Below are 19,749 nucleotides of genomic sequence, written 5' to 3' on the forward strand. Positions count from 1 at the left end.
ATATTTGTTGTGCCTTTTTTATCATATTATTATTACCTCTGCAACTTATTTAGATGTTGGAGAAGCATTATTACAGCACTGTATCCAATTAATACCCTTTTCAGGATCTCACACTTTGCATATGCTGAGATAACATGTTTATTGTTTTTTTTATTACCAAATATTAATAATTAATTTATAATTTTTTTAGTCTATAAAATAATATTTAATTTATTATTATTTAACGTTGTTCTAACCCAATTAAAAAACATATACACATCTTCAACATAGATAGCAGCAGATAACAATCAAGATTAATGCTTATAGTTAATCTTTGAGATATTATCTTATCTGAGTTTTGAGTTTGATTACTATTTTCTCCTTAAAAAATATTTTAATTTTTTTTTAAATATCCTTAATTTAAATCCCTAAATAGTGTGATATTATTGAGCATATTGGGAATAAGATTCCAATCAATTTAAACAAAATGTTCTATTTTTAATTTTCATGGAGGACGATGAAACTTCTTTTCATATTTTCTTATTTAAATCTTTATTGGAAGAGATGAATAAAATGTGTGTTGAACTCAAGCCTTAATTTCATCATAAATTTAAATTCGTCTTGGAAGAAAGGACGTTATAAAAATGGTTTTAGATTAAGTAGGGTTGTTTAATTAAATTTTTCAATGAAACACGTAACAATGTTCAATTGTTTATGCAAATCATCATTGTTTATGTATAAAAAAAATATATTCTATAAAAAAAATTATTATATGATAAGCACAAACATTAATTTTTAAAATAGTATGTGACAATTAAGTATAATAAGACTTTTTAAAGTTCTTCATAAAATTATTAATATAAAAGGATGTTGGAAAAAATTGTCTTATGAAATCAGTTTTGGAACATAAAAGTAGGTAACTCTCTTAAATCTTGTAAGTTTGATTAAATATATTCTATTTCTTAGACTTTCTCTCTGTAATGGGTTTGAACCTAAGTTTTTCATATTATTTTATTATTATTATTGATAAAAAAATAAGTGTTATATTAAGTTAAATATAGTTTAGTGTAGATGTCATTATCAAATTTACAAAATTAAGACAAACAAGTCATTTTATTTAAGAGTTGGATAATGTTTAACTTAATTTAATTTAATTTTTTAGTAATATATTCAGATATTTAAATACTGAAATTTAATAAATAAAATAATTATTAATAGAGTGATGTAGCTGGTATGGATGTAGACATATAACGTTATTGATTTTGTGAAAACACGAAAGGTGAGTTTATTTTTCATAAGAAAACCCAAAATACATCACACATTATCCTTAGTACCAAAATACACTTTTTCTCTCTCTTCGCCTTTTCTTCAAATATGAGATAAAAAAAACAGAATAAAGGTGTTACTTTCTGTTTATGTCAACCATTTTCTTCATAAATATTGGAGTGAGAAAAAATAAAATAAAAATATTTTTTAACATAATTATTACTATTTTATATATAATTTAATTTGTAAAAAGTAGTTTTACATAGTTTTAATTTTTTTAAATTTTTGTATAAGTTAATTTAGCATATAAAAAATATTTTTTTTCTATAATAATTGTTTATAAAATTTTATAAATATATTCTTTATTTTAAAACTCAAACTTTGTCCCAACATGTTTGTTGCATGTACATGATAAAGATGTATCAAAATCTACAAAATTATTTGTTTTTAGTAATTTGAAGAGGGATTAAAACTCAATTTTGTAACATTTGGGATTGAGTAATTTCTTGTCGATGTTGGTGGTGTTGTAATGAAAATGAGATAACATTGTTATAGACTTTGTTACTCATTTTCATGATTTTTTAGGGACATAATTTTGTTTGAGTTATAATGTACCAGATGATGAAGAGTTTACGTTTTTTAAAAACTTTTCATGGATGTTCATGTAACACTACACACTCCTAAATACACATTTGTATTTTAAATTGAGTAATCTGAAATATAAAATTTGTATTCCATATGCAAAATTTAGAATATAAAAATTGTATTCTAAATTGTGCAATTTAGAATGTAACTTTCTAAAAGTATTTCAAATTGTATAATCCAAAATAAAATTTTGTATTTTGGATTGCACAAGATTTTTTCTGGATCTGAGAATACGCTCTAGATTATACTGTCTAAAATATGTTTACAAACAAAACATTATGGATTGAATAATCCGAAATCTAATTTCGAATTTAAAAAACCTCATAGATTGTATTGTTTGGCATGATGCATTCTGGTTTGTACAATCCAGAAGGTATTTTCATATCCAAAATTACCTTTTGAGTTTTACAATTCAAAATGTTTTATGCTAGATGATACAATCCCGAAGGTGTTTTTAAATTCATAATAGAAAGTTACATTCAAAATTACACAATCTATAATACAAATTTACATTCCAGATTGTACAATGTGGAATACAAATTTGTATTCTAAACAGGGTAGTGTTGCACGATTATCCAAGGAAGGTTTTTAATATTATTGCCCCTAAACCTTTACAAATTCTAGATGCCTTAAAAATAAATATCATTATTCTCCTCACACTTACTTCTCATGTCTTGAGAGAAAAAATAGAATGAGCTATATTCTCTCTCTCCGTTTTTATGTGTTCTCCACTTATTACTTGATCAAGCTAAGTGATTCTATTTTTGAGTTTTCAACTTCATTTTCACTTGAATCTTCTCTTTATATTTTCTTTAGATCTTATTTTATCTTTCTATATATTCAATGTTGAAATCCTAGATTAGAAGATAAATAAATATATTAAGAAAGTGTAAACTCTAACAACTTTACTAGAATGTATGATTGATATTTTGTAAATATTAAAATTATAATAGTTAACTCTAACTTCTCTACTAATTTATAGTTATAACAATTACCCACAATTAAATAAAATTTTATTTTCTAAAACTTAACAATATTTTTTTAGATTATTCAAGCTCAACAACTTGACTTTCGAGTAACATTTGTCATCAATAATAACTCTCCCTTATAAGAAATATTTTTTTTCTAAGAATCTATAAATTCTTTCACCATACAAAGTACGAGAATTATCTTGTTTTTAGTATCCTAGTCTTTTAAAATCATTATCTTCTAGAATATTCCAAAGAAATATGTCAAAAAAATTATAATTATATTTTTCATTTTGTCCATGTTTTTTTTTTCTCTTTGTTTCCCTTCCTATATATCTATTGTTCTTGAAACCTAAACGTGGTAGTGAAGTTCTTAAAACAATTTTATGTGTTCAAATTAAGATAATGTATTTTTAAATTTAAATGATTAAAACCATAACTAAATATAATTTATATATAAAAAAATGATAAAAAAGACTTAATTTCTCATATAACACTATTTACTCTTTTATTTCTCCCATCTAACATCCTTTTGTATTTATTTCTCTATCTAACACCTTTTTGTTTTTATTTCCCTATCTAGCTTTATTTAAAAAAAATAAAAAAAATTATTAAATTAAAAAAATTGATAATTTTAATTTTGAATGTATTAAAAAATAAATATTTTTAATGTTTAAAATAGTTAGAAATATAATTAATGAATAAAAAAAATAAGTTTTTACAAAATAAAAAAAAGAGTAATAAATTAAAAATGTTTAATTCTTTTTAAGAATGAAAAAAATAAAAAATAAAACCTTACAACAACATAAAAGTTGAATCTATAAACAAAATATAGTATTTTATTATTATTATTGATGATGTAATAATATTAATTTCAACATAATTATAAAAAAACCAAAGTCAATTAGTATTAATTAGTAGTGGATACAAATAATATTGAAAAACTAATGTAAATACTACACTTAATGCTTAAAAATAAGAAGAAGAAAAATGCAAAAAATAAATAAATATAGAAAATAAAAATAACAACAATAAAAATAAAAACAAAAAATAGAAATAAATAAAGAATGGTAGAAAAAAATAATAACTAAAAACATAAAAAAAAATATAAAATAAAGACAAAACAAAATAAGATAAAGATAAAAGATTGAAAAAAAAGAAAAAGAAAAAGATAAAAGATATAAGATATAAGACGACTAAATAATTATGTCCTATATTTTGTAGATTCAACTTTTATAATTATATATTGTATTTTTTACTAAAAATTAACATGATTAAATCATCAATAATAATAATAAAAATAAATACTAATTTATATTTATAGATTTAACTTTTATGTTTTGTAGATTCAATTTTTATATTTTTGTAGAGTTTAATATTTTATTTTTTTATTCTTAAAAGAAAAATTAAACTAATTATTTTTAATTTATTATTATTAATTTTTTAAAAAACTCATTTATTTATTTATTAATAACTATTTTAAACATTAAAAATATTTATTTTTTAATATATTTAAAATTAAAATTATTAATTTTTTCATTTATTATAATTATTTTTTTATTTTTGAAATGATGTTAAATAAAGAAATAAAAATAAAAACGGTGTTAGATAAAATAAAATAAAATATACATCAGAAATAAAAGTATGAATAATGATATATGAGAAATTGAGTTAAAAAGATATTAGATAATCTATTGTACGATGATATATAATAACATAATAGTGTATGTTTGAAGAAAGATATGTATATGTAGTCCTTCTTCTTTCTCTTTGAAATTGCTTTCTAGGGTTTATCAGCTATTGGCGGCACGTTTGGATTCATCGTTCTTACAGACCAAACGCGCGTTAAACCCAAGCTTTTTGCCACGTTTTTTCTCCCTTTCACTGCGTTTTCAGATTCGAAAATGGAGGAGGGAAGTTCCGATGGCGATTGCGACCGCGATCGAATCCGCAACATCTGCATCCTCGCGCACGTCGACCACGGCAAGACCACCCTCGCCGACCACCTAATTGCCTCCGCGGGCGGCGGCGTCGTTCACCCCAAGCTCGCCGGCCGCGTCCGCTTCCTCGACTACCTCGACGAGGAGCAGCGGCGCGCCATCACCATGAAGAGCTCCTCCATCCTCCTCCGCTACCGCGGCCACGCCGTGAACCTCATCGACTCCCCCGGTCACATCGACTTCTGCAGCGAGGTCTCCACGGCGGCGCGCCTCAGCGACGGCGCGCTCCTCCTGGTCGACGCCGTGGAGGGCGTCCACATCCAGACGCACGCCGTCCTCCGCCAATGCTGGATCGAGCGCCTCACCCCCTGCCTCGTCCTCAACAAGCTCGATCGCTTGATCACCGAACTCAAACTCACTCCCTCTGAAGCCTACACGCGCCTATTGCGAATCGTGCACGAGGTCAACGGAATAGTCAGCGCTTACAAATCCGAAAAATATCTCTCCGACGTCGATTCTCTCCTCGCCGGCACCGGAACCACCGAAAGCACCGGTGAGACTCTGGAGGATTACGACGATAATGAGGACGTTTTTCAGCCGCAGAAAGGGAATGTTATATTCGCTTGCGCCTTGGACGGATGGGGGTTTGGGATTCGTGAGTTTGCGGAGATATATGCGTCCAAGCTTGGGGCGAGTGTGAATGCGTTGTTGAGAGCGTTGTGGGGACCTAGGTATTTTAACCCTAAGACGAAGATGATTGTGGGGAAGAAAGGCGCTGGTTCTAATAAGAAACCTATGTTTGTTCAGTTTGTGTTGGAACCGTTGTGGCAGGTTTATCAGGGGGCGTTGGAAGGGGACAAGGGGCTGGTTGAGAAGGTTATTAAGTCGTTTAGTTTGTCGGTGCCACCGCGCGAGCTGCAGAATAAGGATGTGAAGGTCGTGCTGCAGGCTGTTATGAGCCGGTGGCTTCCACTGTCGGACGCGGTTTTGTCGATGGTGGTGAGGTGCCTGCCGGACCCGGTTGCGGCACAGGCGTTTCGGATATCGAGGTTGATTCCGAAAAGGGAGGTTGTTGGGGATGTGGTGGAGGAGGAAGCGGTGGAGAAGGCGGAGATGGCGAGGAAGGCGGTGGAGGGGTGTGACTGTGGGGATGAGGTTCCTTGTGTGGCTTTCGTGTCGAAGATGTTTGCTCTGCCGGTTAAGATGCTGCCCGGACAGAGGGGGGAGGTTGGCAATGGTTATGGTGATGAAGGGGAGGGTGATTCCGATGAATGTTTTCTGGCTTTTGCTAGGATTTTTAGTGGGGTTTTGCATGCGGGGCAGAGAGTTTTTGTGCTTTCTGCGTTATATGATCCGTTGAAAGGAGAGTCGACGCAGAAGCATATACAGGAGGCTGAGTTGAAATCGTTGTATTTGATGATGGGGCAAGGGTTGAAAGTTGTGACATCTGCCAAGGCAGGGAATATAGTTGCCATTGCAGGTCTTGGACAGCATATATTGAAGAGTGCTACTCTTTCTTCCACCAGGAATTGTTGGCCTTTTTCGAGTATGGCATTCCAAGTTGCCCCGACTTTGAGAGTTGCAATTGAGCCATCCGACCCTGCTGATGTGGGTGCGTTGCTCAGGGGTTTGAGGCTTCTGAATCGAGCAGATCCGTTTGTTGAGGTCACAGTGTCTTCTAGGGGAGAGCATGTTCTTGCTGCTGCTGGAGAAGTTCATCTTGAGAGGTGCATAAAGGATTTGAAGGATAGGTTTGCGAAGGTAAGCTTGGAGGTCTCTCCACCTCTTGTGTCCTACAAAGAAACCATCGAGGGAGAGGTATTGAACGTGATGGAAAATTTAAAAGTTCTGAGCAGGAGATCAGATTATGTTGAAAAAACAACACCCAATGGAAGATGTGTTGTTCGGGTGCAGGTGATGAAACTTCTACCTTCTCTGACGAAGGTGCTCGATGAAAGCTCTGATTTACTTGCAGATATCATTGGAGTAAACTCGGGGCATACATTAAAAAGTTTGGAAACCCAGAGACCAAGTATTCTTGAAAATGAAAGCCCAGTTGAAGTACTAAAAAAACGCATATTGGATGCAGTGGAGGGTGACATTTTGAGCAGGAATGAAGACGACAAGGACCATGCTGAGAAATGTAAATTGAAGTGGCTAAAGGTTTTGAGGAGGATATGGGCACTTGGACCAAGGCAGATTGGTCCTAACCTACTATTTACTCCTGATATCAAAGCAGAAAGCACGGATAGCTCTGTTTTAATACGTGGTTGTTCTCATGTATCAGAGAGGTTGGGTTTTGTGACCGATTCTAGTACCAGTGACTCAGTTGCTGAAAAGTCTTCAACTGCAAACCAAGCTTTGTACATGGACGCTGAGCACCTTGAGAGTAGTATAATATCTGGGTTCCAACTGGCCACTTCAGCCGGACCCTTGTGTGAGGAACCTATGTGGGGTTTGGCATTTGTTGTTGAGGCTCGCATATCTCCATTTTCAGGGCAGAATGATGAGTCTGAAACATCCCAGCAATCTGAGCAGTATGGCATTTTTGCAGGGCAGGTAATAGCAACTGTCAAAGATGCATGTAGAGCAGCTGTGCTTCAGAATAAGCCACGGCTTGTAGAAGCAATGTACTTCTGTGAATTGAATACACCTACTGAATATTTGGGTCCCATGTATGCTGTACTTTCCCGAAGACGGGCACGAGTTTTGAAGGAAGAGATGCAAGAAGGTTCCCCTTTCTTCACTGTCCATGCATATGTTCCTGTTTCTGAGAGCTTTGGTTTCCCGGATGAGCTTAGAAGGTGGACTTCTGGTGCTGCGAGTGCACTTCTCGTCCTTAGCCACTGGGAAGCACTTTCTGAGGATCCTTTCTTTGTACCTAAAACAGAAGAGGAAATTGAAGAGTTTGGAGATGGTTCTAGTGTTCTTCCAAATACTGCAAGAAAGTTAATTGATGCAGTCAGGCGTCGTAAGGGCCTTCCTGTGGAGGAAAAGGTTGTGCAGCATGGAACCAAGCAGAGGACACTGGCTCGTAAAGTCTGAGACTTCTCATTACAGTGGTCTCCCGAGCAGTTACGAGAACATGAAGTTGTACTTTTAAAATTTTGACCTCCCTACATCCATTTTCTCAAGTCCATGGGATTTTGCATTGATTATTAGTAGCCTTGATAATTCTATTTGTGATCCCTTAATGTAAAAGTACAAAGAGTGCATACAAAATTAATTTACTAGATGCTTTTTATTCTAGAATTGTTGTATCTTCGAGCTAATGCCATATACCATTGATTTTTCCTATGAAAAGGCTTAGACTTTCCTGTCTAAAAGATCACCTAATTAGCAATGTAGCATTGAGTGATTTGAGTTGTATACTATGTGAATCTTCAAGTCATTGCAATTTAAATTCTTCAATATTTTCAAAGTTCACTTTCTTTCTTTTGTCTGGTGTTTGGTAAGTTGGTACTTTTTGTAGCCTAGTCTATTATGAAATTTTATTCTACTGATGCCCACTCTTCTATTCAAATCCAAGATAACTACACTTTCATAAAGGGGGCATTACTTACACCTAATAATTACTCTAGTAGAGTGTTAGTGACTTTCTGCTGTATGTATTTCAAAAGTTCAAAGGATTATTATTACTAAAACTAAGTCCTATAATAGATTTTCTAAATAATCGGTCTGTTTGTGGTCCAATGCCATATCATTTTCTTCCCTTTTCAGACTGTTTCAAATTTGTGCTGGGAGCTAGCTCAACACATTTTACAAGGTATTTTCTCAACTCAACTATTGGGAAGAAATTCAATTTTATTTTATTAATTTGTTTTGTGTTTTGGATGATTCTTTTTATTTTCTAGGTGATTATGATTTGAAGGTCATGCGACAAGAGTACTACATTAATCGGCAGAAAGCAGTAAGTTTAGCCATCTATTTTTACTGTGATTTTTATTTATAAATATGTCCTAATGTGTTGGGATATGCTGGTTAGATTTTTTTTGTGCATTCTCCAATTTTAGATTTGTTCTCCAAGCTTCTGTTCTCAGTCATAGCTAACTTTTCAATTGGGTTGCAGTTGATTGTCTTCTCTTCTGATAGTGTATATGTTGTATAGGTTACACCGCAAGTAATGTATACCAGTGAATAGCTTAGAGCTACCTCTGTCAGTTATGACAGCTGTTGAGTTAGTTGTGACAGCTTTCAGTTAGTTAGAGCTTGGACTCTATCTCTGTATTCTATAAATTACTTCTTCATAATCAAATCAAATAATAATGAAACAGTTCAGTCAGACTACTTACTTAACTCTTTCTCTAAAGTCAATGAATTTTACATATTCTATCAGGCTTTTTGGATCTGTCTTGAGTTTCTGATAAAGGTTTCAGAAAAAAATTGTGCTAAATTAATGGTTGTTATTCAAGGGGTATGATATTTTTCTATGTAATTTGGCATGATTGACTGAGTTGTTTTGGTCCTTGGTTGCATTCACTTTCCGTTTGAGTTTGCTACTCATAACTAGCTTAAACTTGAGAGTGATGTTAAGATATTGGTTATAGGTTGTTAGTATTTATTGAGATCGCACATCAATGGGGATATGATCATAGTAGAGCTTATATAGGCCTGAGAAATACTCTATTGAGTTAGGCTCAACTAAAATTGAAGATGTATTAGATCATGGATCTATATTTGGGTTATCCTTCATTTTCCAAAATTCTATTTGGCTTTGTGCCTCCCTGTGCAATATGAAAATCCAGTCCTATAATCTCCATGCTCTAGATGCCCAATCTTGGGTGTGAGAGGGCTGCATTGAGATCTCACATTGACTGTAGATATTGTTAGAGTAGAACTTGTAAAGGCTTGGACAATCCTCATCTCATGAGCTAACAATTGGTGTTGAGTTAAGCCCATTTCAAGTTTAACAGTCTTATTATATCTGGTTATCTGATTAAGGCTTTGTATATTACTTATCACACTACAAATGATTTACCTTTAAACCTATAATACTTTTAACATTCATTATTTTATAGAAATTTTCATCTTCTCTTAATGTGTTTGGATAAATAATTTTAAGGATGAAATTTATTTTTTTGAATGAATTTAAATTGATAAACAATTTGTTTGGATGTTTATAATATGAAATTCGAAATTCTGGAATATATTTATATGTTTTTTTACCTAAAATGACGACTTTGAAATTATACCATCTAAGATGGAATTAAAAAAAAAGGAAATTATACTGGTACCCCCTATGTTTAGGCAATATAACACTTTCACCTCCGATTTATGACCCTACAAAACACCCCTAAAATCCATAATGTGGTGTTGCACTCCCTGTTAAGATAGGGGGTTTGTTTTCATTTACGTAAAGTTGTCATTTGAGTTTCCACAATATATACTTTGTTCTGTCTTCTTTCTTGAAGCCTTTTGTTCTCATTCAATGTCTGTTCTGATGGGTAGTTTTATAATGAAGGGATATATGGTGGTCGAGTTGTGTTGGTTATGAGGAAACAGAGCAAACTAATAAAAAATCTCATTTTGTTGCCTTCCCTTGATGATCTTTCTTTCCCTTTTGTACTTTTCACTGTCACACTTCCTTCCACCACCACTCACCATAATTACCTGCATCCTTTTTCATTGCCACCATGATGAAACTTCCATGAATTATTTTGGTTTTGTAGAAGTAAAAAATGTTTGCCGAGAAATCTCAATTTATAGTGTTGTAAGTGGTTGGTGATTAATAGAAAATGATGTCTAAAATTCAGTTGTCCATATAATTACCCAAGTAAATAATAGCATTGTATTGTCAAAATTCAATTTCTATGTACTTTAAAATCTTTGTGGGGTTTGGCATGCACTTCTTGTCCTTTGCCATTGGGAAGCACTTTCTGATCCTTTCTTTGTACCTAAAACAGAAGAGGAAATTGAAGAGTTTGGAGATGGTTCTAGTGTTCTTCCAAATACCACAAGAAAGTTAATTGATGCAGGGGCCTTCCTCTGGAGGAAAAGGTTATCCAAATTTTATTTATGAAAATTATTTTGCATAACTAATAGTTCTAAGAAATTATTCATTTTGATCTAGATTAATTTAATTCTTTAGTTTATTAATCATTAATGAGATCACTCTACCAAAATTACTGTTAAGATTAGGAGAAAAAAAATATTGTTAGAAGAATTAAACCCTTTATTCATATTCAATTAGTTCACCACAAAATGAGACAAATTCTTGAAATAGTTCAACTACTTTAAAGTTTAATTGAAATAAAACAAATTTTGTTACTAAGCACATAAAATAAGACAAATTCCTGAAATAATACTACAAAATTTTGAAAACTATTATAGACTTTTACAGGCATCTAAACAAAAGTATTTTCTTTCTGGATTATGTAAATTAAAGATGGAGCAATCCAAAAGTATTTTCTATATAATTAGAAAGATAAAAAAATTACAAAATTTAACAAAAGAAAAAGAAAACAAAAGAGTAAAGGAAAGAAAATGGAAGAATTTAAAAATTTAAGTATAGGATCTGCTTAAATACTAATCTTTAAAAAAAATAGTATATTCAATATCTAAAGTTTTTATTATTTTCAATTGAATTTTTGACATTTAAATTTTTCACATGTGACTAATTATATTTATTTGTCTCCTTTTCTGGATGTTAAAGAAATGTGACTTTGTATCATTAATATATAATGATAAATAACAAGTGATTTTTATTTTTTTTACTGAAAACATGTTGAATAATAGAAGATTAATAATCTACACTGATGGTAATAACCAGTATAGTCCCCTTATCACTATATGTATCCAATAGGTTTTTAATAAACAATAAAATTCATTTATTATTTTACATTAATTTCAATACCATTTTATATTAAAAACAAAATACAATATTTTTTAATACATGGAAACAACTAAGTGTAACACGAAGGAGCAAGAATTAAAGAAAAAAATTTAAATAATTCAATTAAAAATATAAAATTAGAAGTAACTATAAATAAATAAAAAATTAATAAGAATAGAATTAAAAATATTTAAATTTATGAAAGAGTGGAAAATTTCAAAACCCAAATTAATCATCACAATATCTTATTTCATTGTTTTCACTTGTTTAAGCTGAGTCTTTATTTTTTTAACCTAACAATAAAAACCACTTATAAAACATATCAAAATACTTAATTATTCATTTTCCAGAATAAATGCTTAAAAGACTTTACTTATTTAATTTTTTATACTATTAACATATAAAAGGTATATGATATATATTCAATAACCATTATTTTGTTTTTAAAGTGGTTATGTTTTTATGTATAGTATCCGTTTAATATGTTTGGTTTATCTTTCTCTTTTTCTATTTTCTTAATATTAGGTTATTTTCAAGACAAGATCTTCGTGCAATATATTCATCTAATTTATGCTCTGTTTTTTTTGTTATTTACTGTAATTTCATTTTTCTGTTAATTCTAGTTTTTTTATAATCTGTTTTCTATTTTTAATGCGAGAGACTAAATGATGATAAAATATTTTAATTTAACATCAAATTATAGACTAATTATGTATGACGTAGAAAAATAATATTAGATAATTTAAGATATAAATTATGTTACCATTTCGGATAAATAAAATTTTTATCAAATAATTTATAGTTAAATTAAAAAAAATTCAAAAGAATGGAAATATTACATTTTAGAATAATTGTTTGAGAAGAGTGGCTAGTCTGGGGACTAAACTAGAATTTTGATATCTTAGAGGAGTGAATAGCAAAAATTCCCTTAGAAGAACCCTAATTACTTCAACTCCATCATTCTTCTTCTTCTTCCTCTTCTTCTCGATTCGATCTGATTCGTGAACGAAGAAGCGAAAGAATGAAACTTTCTTTCTCTGTCCCTTCGTCGAAACCCCAATCGAAGCCCAAACCAGTCAATTCCTTCGACGACACTTCCGCAGCTCAAAACGACGCCGCTGGATCCAAACACCTCATCACCGAATTCGATCCTTCCAAACCCGCTCCCTCCCTCGCCCCCAAAACCCTAATTCCACCAATCCAAAACCAATGGAAACCCTTCAAAAAGATGAAGAACCTCCACCTCCCCACCGCCGACCCCGAATCCGAAGCCCTCACATTCGAACTCCACGCCGCCGACGACCAACCCGACTCCGACGTCTCCTACGGCCTCAACCTCCGCGCCGACAAAAAAAGTGAGCAGAACAATGGTACCGCACTTCCGCCGCCTCCGCCGCGCCGCGTTCCGGCAGAGAGCACTATGCTGCAGAAGCTGAAGGACGACTTGCTGAGGCTACCGGAGGACAACGGGTTCGACGAATTCAAGGATGTCCCCGTCGAGGGTTTTGGCGCTGCGCTGCTGGCCGGGTACGGGTGGAAGGAAGGGATGGGGATTGGGAAGAACGCGAAGGAGGACGTGAAGGTTGTGGAGATCAAGCGGAGAACTGCCAAGGAAGGATTGGGGTTTGTTGGTGATGCTCCTGCTGCGCTGGTTCGTAGCAATAATGACAAGGACAACAAGGACAAGGAGAAGAATGAGAAGAAGGAGAAGGTTGTTAGGATTGTTGGGGGAAGAGATGCTGGGCTGAAGGGTAGTGTTGTGTCTAGGATTGGGGATGATTATCTTGTTTTGGAGCTATCCAGGAGTGGAGAGAAGGTGAAGGTGAAGGTGGGCGATGTTGCTGAATTGGGTTCTAAGGAGGAAGAGAGGTGTCTGAGGAAATTGAAGGAGTCGAAGACTCAGCGTGAGGATAGAGGGCCGAAGAGGAAGCACGAGAGGGATGAGGTGGAGGAGAATGGAGTGGATGTTAGTCGGAGAGAGGAGAGGAAAGGGGTGGGTCGCAGGGATGTGGTTGAGAAGAGAACGAATGGTGGTAGGAGAGAGGAGAGGAGAGTGGTGGATCATAGGAAGGTTTCTTGGCTTACTAGTCACATTCGGGTGAGGGTGATTAGCAGGGATTTGAAAGGAGGGCTATTGTATTTGAAGAAGGGGGAGGTTCTGGATGTTGTTGGGCCTACCACTTGTGATGTATCTATGGATGAAAGCAGGGAGATTGTTCAAGGGGTGTCCCAAGATTTTCTGGAGACGGCTATTCCGAAACGTGGGGGACCTGTGCTTGTGTTGGCTGGTAAATACAAGGGTGTATTTGGGAGTCTGGTGGAGAGAGATTTGGACCGGGAAATGGCCATTGTTAGGGATGCTGATACCCATGAGCTGCTCAATGTGAAGCTTGAACAAATTGCGGAGTATATGGGGGACCCAAGCTTATTGGGACATTGATCTGTTGCATCTGATGCTGCATATGTCGGTTTCCATAGGGATCAACTGATTTACAAGTATGCATCTTTGGAATCTTTGATTTTCTTCTTCTTTAATACTTCACGATAATTTAAGGATCCATTTAAAGTTAAAGCTTTTGGTTTAAATGTTGTCTTTCATTTCATATGTTGATTGAACTAATACCATATGAATACAAGGTAGCTTTGTAACAGTATTACTCTATGCAATAATATTCTATGCAAACCAATAGGTATTAAGCGAAGTTGTCCAACAGACGCCATACTTCCCAAGAATTGATATAGGCAATGTGCAACTTTCCAACACGTAAAAAGGTGTGGCATCTTGTATTTTGGACAATTCTGATGAACTCTGTTTACTTCCGGTTTGATTTATCTCAATCTGTAAAAGCTGCAGCACAAGCATTACTTATTTCAGTTGCAGTTATAGTATATTCTAACTGATTAGTGAGAACCGTTGAGGTTTCTCTGTTTGTTGTATCCATTGTTTGATTATCGTGGATTAAATGCCATTGGGAATTTGGGATTTGTTTGTTGCAAGTTTTCTTGTCCTTTTATATCAATATTTTTTTTTTTTGTATGTGGAACAAACTCTTTGTGGATATCAAGCTGGTGCTTGCATGGCGTGGCTTTTTGATGTTATTTTCTCATCTATGATCAAAATTTATTACATGTATTGTGTTTTGTATTTATTTACTGAACTTTCACAATCAACCTTAAAAATAAACCCTTCCACGAAAAAAAAATAATTCTATATAGCTAGCCGCATGCCGTTTGGCTCTGCAGTGACTCCTGCTTTAGTTTAACATATTATTAACTCTGTGATTGATGAGTTTCATTAAGCCTTATAGGTAAGTCTTCAATGTAAGTTTAGTTGCAGGTTTTCTTTGATTTAGAGTTTTTTTTATTTGTTAATTTTTATCCATGAGCGTGCATTTTTGTGTGGGAGAAGATAAAATCATACCTCTGTGGTGTAGCTCAAGTCACAATACTTATGATCATTTATGCATGAGTCAATGATTTAAGGAAATAGTATTTCAGTTTCATAATTCAAATCAGGGAAGATGTTGAACTAAAGTTAGAGTAATAAAATTTGAACACTTGAGAAAAACAAAAAAATTATAAAATGATTCAAGCAGCCAACACTGGCCATTTTTCTTTTTCTCCCTCCATCTCATTATTGTTTTTTTCTTTTTCTGATTTACTGATGCTCTTTTCTTTTGCTGATTCCTTTTTATTATTCTTTAGTCCTGAAATAACCTCCACAAGGCCTGTTACACTGTACAATCATGGTAATTGGGTTGTTGAGTAATAGTGTAGGGTTCTTCTGTCTCGTGTTGTAGGTTTTGTTTATACTGAACTGGGTTTTCTACTTGCTAGTACGGGTTTCAAGATAGGAGTGTGTTCAGTGTAATAATTTGTTGTTGGTTGATGATCTCATGTTATATTAATATTGTGTGAATTGCTATGGATTATGTGACTGATATTAGAGCATGAACTTTGTAGGTTGTCATTTGAGTGAGACTTCAAGCTGGTCCGAGTCTCTTTAATGCACAGGATAGAGATCAATATTCAGCTTTGAGTGATAACAGGGGATGGAAACAACTACTTTAGTTGGTTATTTGAATGGTCTGTGGCATGATTAGAGATTCTTATCTTGTTTTATTGTGTTTTGACTCTAAGTTGTCATCTTGCCCTATGAAACTTATCTGGGAAACCTATGAAACTTATCAAGTGATGTTTGAAGCTTAAAATTCGAGGATTTTCAGAGCAGATAGCCCTACCAATTCGGGTAACCAATAGAACATGAGCACACTTACATCCACACAGGTAGTGGTTCAAATGGGTCAGTAAATACCACATTACAAGCAAAGATGCGGTTCCTCCAAAACAATCTTGCAAAGGAATGTTCTCTGATAAAAAAGGAAGGTGAAATGCAGCATTGTGTTTCTGAAATATGTAAAAACTGTAATTCATTGTGTTTCTGAAATAAATAAAAAGTGCAAAGTGCATATTTGTTTTAAATTCAAACATTTGGTTGGATTTTAGAGAATGCAGCATAATCTTTCTTGTTGAAAAATATAGCATTTTTCAGGAAGATGAAGTAAAGTCTTCAACCAAATATTCCACCTAAAACTCGATCAATCTTTGTCTGAAATTTTGCAACATTCTTTACTTAAATAATCAATTAATGTCAAGATTTTTAAATGAAATTTTAACAAAAAATTTATTTTGGAAATTTTTTTCAGAAATTTTGGGAAAACCAAGGTTATTCTTTTTTAAAATTTGTGAAATTTTGTTTTATTTTCTGCAATTTTATTTTGGTTCCATATAGTGTTGAAAAACTTTTAAAAAGTTCACACAAGTAATCTTTTTTATGTCTTATTCCTAAGGTCTTTTGGTTTGAATTTTTTTACCAAACATTTAGTTAATTTGTGTATTTAATTTTGGTTAAGATTTGAATTTTAAATTCGTTCAACAAGATTTATAATAAATTTTTTATTTATTATTGTCAAAGTTGAAAGAAAAGGTCGTTTGTGTGAAACTGTTTGATTTTTTTCTTATGTGAATCAATACTCATCCGTTTAACCTAAAATTTATCGCGTTTTGACCAAAATTCAGTCGAGATTCTTACATGAAATTCCAACAAAAAAACCTACTTTCATATGAAATTTGTGAAATTTTGTCATATTTTTTGCAATTTTATTCTGGACCCGTATTGTGTTGAAAAATTCTGAAAAAATTGAAACAAGTACTTTCATATGTTGTTTGCACCCAAGTAAGGAAACACATCCATAAACAAATCACAAAAAGAAGATAAAGGGAAGAAAAACCAAAACGTTTTGTTTTCGGAAAACAAGTTTTGTTCACTATCGGCCTGTGACTTATTACACCTTACTCCTTGGGTATTTTGGTCTGAAATTTTTACCAGACATTCGGCATTATGTCTATTGAGTTTTGGCTGAGATCTGAAACCCAAATCCGTCCAAAGATTTGCAATAAATTTTTTATTCATCACTGATGGGTTGAAATGAAGGTTTGTTTGTGTATGAAACTGTTTGATTTTTTCGTGGGTGAATACTCATTCGTTTGACCTAAAATTTGTTGTGTTTTGTCCCAAATACAATCGATATTTTTACATGAAATTTCAGGAAAAAACTATTTTGGGAGAATTTTTCAGAAATTTTATGCAAACCAAGGCTATCCTCTACCAAAACTTGTGAAATTTTGCCCATGTTTTTGCAAAGTTATTTTGTGTTCGTATTGCATTGAAAAACTCCGAAAAAATTGATACAAGTACTTTCATATGTTGTTTGCACCCATGTAAGGAGGCACGTCCATAAACAAATCACAAAAATAAGATACAGAGAAGAAAACCCAAGACGTTTTATTTTCGGAAAATCAGTTTTGTTCACTCTTGGTCTGGGCATACTATGCCTTACTCCTTGGATATTTTGGTCTGAAATTTTTACCAGACATTCCCCATTGTGTCTATTGAGATTTGGCTAATATCTGAGCTCCAAATCCGTCCCACAAGATGCGCAATAAATTTTTATTCATCACTGCCAGGGTTGAAAGAAAGGTTCGTTTGTGTGTTAATCTGTTTGATTTTTTTCGAGGGTCAACACTAAACCGTTTGACCTGAAACTTGTCGCGTTTTGTCCCAAATTCAGTCGACATTCTTACATGGAATTTTAGGAAAAAACTATTTTGGGATAATTTTTTTCAGAAATTTTGTGCAAACCAAGGCTATCCTCCACCCAAACTTGTGCAATTTCGCCTTACTTTTTGCAATTTTATTTTGGGTCCGTAGTGCGTTGAAAAATTCCAAAAAAAATTGACACAACTACTTTCATATGTTGTTTGCACCAAGGTAAAGAGGCACATCCATAAAAAAATCACAAAAAGAAGATACAGGAAAGAAAATCTAGGACGTTTTGTTTTCCGAAAACCACTTTTGTTCACTCTCGGTCTGTTACTTACTACGCCTTACTCCTTGGGTATTTTGGTATGAAATTTTTACCAGACATTCGCCATTGTGTCTATCGAGATTTCGATGAGATCTGAGCCCCAAATCCTTCCCAAGAAACTGTTTGATTTTTTTCGTGGGTGAATACTCATCCGTTTGATCTGAAATTTGTTGTGTTGTCCCAAATTCGACATTGTTACGTGTAATTTCAGGAAACAACTATTTTGGGAGAATTTTTTAGAAATTTTGTGCAAACCAAGGATATCCTCTACCAAAACTTGTGAAATTTTGCCGTACTTTTTGCAATTTTATTTTGGATCCGTATTGCGTTGAAAAATTCCGAAAAAATTGACACAAGAACTTTCATATGTTGTTTGCACCCAGGTAAGGAGGGACGTCCATAAACAAATCACAAAAAGAAGATTTTGGGAATAAAAGCCAGGACATTTTGTTTTTGGAAAACGAGTTTTGTTCACTCTCGGTCTAGGACTTACTATGCCTTACTTCCTTGAGTATTTTGATCTAAAATTTTTACCAGACATTCGCCATTGCGTTTATTGAGTTTTGGCTCCGATCTGAGCCCCAAATCCGTCTCACAAGATTCACAATAAATTTTAAATTTATCACTGTCAGGGTTAAAAGGAAGGTTCGTTTGTGTGTGAAACTATTTGATTTTTTTCGTGGGTGAATACCCATCAGTTTGATGTAAAATTTGTCGCGTTTTGTCCCAAATTCAATCGACATTCTTACATGGAAGTTCGGGAAAAAAATATTTTGGGAGAATTTTTTAGAAATTTTGTGCAAAACTAAGGCTATCCTCTACCAAAACTTGTGAAATTTCGCCCTACTTTTTGACACAAGTACTTTCATTTGTTTTTTTCACCCAGGTAAGGAGGCACGTCCATGAACAAATCACAAAAAGAAGATACAGGGAAGAAAATTCAGGATGTTTTGTTTTCGGAAAACCATATTTGTTCACTCTCGGTCTAGAACTTACTACGCCTTTCTCCTTGGGTATATTGGTTTAGAATTTTTACCAGACATTTGCCATTGTGTCTATTGAGTTTTGGCTGAGATCTGAGTCCCAAATCCGTCTTAGAAGATTCACAATAAATTTTTTATTCATCACTATCAGGTTTGAAAGGAAGGTTGGTTTGTGTGTCAAACTGTTTGATTTTTTTCGTGGGTGAATACTCATCCGTTTGAGCTGAAATTTGTTGCATTTTGACCCAAATTCAGTCGATATTCTTACGAGGAATTTCAATTAAAAACTATTTCGGGAGAATTTTTCAGAAAGTTTGTGCAAACCAAGGCTATCCTCTAGTAAAACTTGTGAAATTTCGCCCTACTTTTTGAAATTTTATTCTGGGTCCGTATTGCATTGAAAAATTCTGAAAAAATTGACACAAGTAATTTCATATGTTGTTTGCATCTAGGTAAAGAGGCACGTCCATAAAGAAATCACAAAAAAAAAGATACAGGTAAGAAAAGCCAGGACGTTTTGTTTTTGGAAAACCAGTTTTGTTCACTCTCGGTCTTGGATTTACTACGCCTTACTCCTTGGGTATTTTCGTCTGAAATTTTTACCAGACATTCACCATTATGTCTATTGAGTTATGGATGAGATCTGAGCCCCAAATCCGTACCACAAGATTCGCAATAAATTTTTTTTCATCACTATTAAGGTTGAAA

General features: G+C 33.3%; 2 protein-coding genes across 3 annotated transcripts; both read left to right on the plus strand.

The window, feature by feature from the left end:
* Positions 1–4,572: 4,572 nt before the first annotated feature.
* LOC137806026 (Ribosomal protein S5/Elongation factor G/III/V family protein) lies at positions 4,573–8,189 on the plus strand. The gene has a single exon (XM_068605903.2). It carries the CDS (start codon positions 4,763–4,765, stop codon positions 7,841–7,843), a length of 3,081 nt encoding a protein of 1,026 aa, XP_068462004.2. The 5' UTR covers positions 4,573–4,762; the 3' UTR covers positions 7,844–8,189.
* Positions 8,190–12,487: 4,298 nt separating this feature from the next.
* On the plus strand, positions 12,488–16,118 carry LOC137806027 (protein MOS2). Of its 2 annotated transcripts, XM_068605905.2 has the most exons (3): positions 12,488–14,126; positions 14,321–14,402; positions 15,594–16,118. In XM_068605905.2, the coding sequence occupies exon 1, from the start codon at positions 12,652–12,654 to the stop codon at positions 14,068–14,070; it is 1,419 nt and encodes a 472-aa protein (XP_068462006.1). In that variant the 5' UTR covers positions 12,488–12,651; the 3' UTR covers positions 14,071–14,126; positions 14,321–14,402; positions 15,594–16,118. The 2 variants fall into 2 exon arrangements, with proteins under 2 accessions (XP_068462006.1, XP_068462007.1); XM_068605906.2 differs by lacking the exon at positions 14,321–14,402 and having other exon boundaries at positions 12,492–14,126.
* Positions 16,119–19,749: the final 3,631 nt, after the last annotated feature.

This window comes from Phaseolus vulgaris, chromosome 3 (assembly GCF_051622355.1).
Source record: "Phaseolus vulgaris cultivar YP4 chromosome 3, ASM5162235v1, whole genome shotgun sequence".
NCBI lineage: Eukaryota > Viridiplantae > Streptophyta > Magnoliopsida > Fabales > Fabaceae > Phaseolus > Phaseolus vulgaris.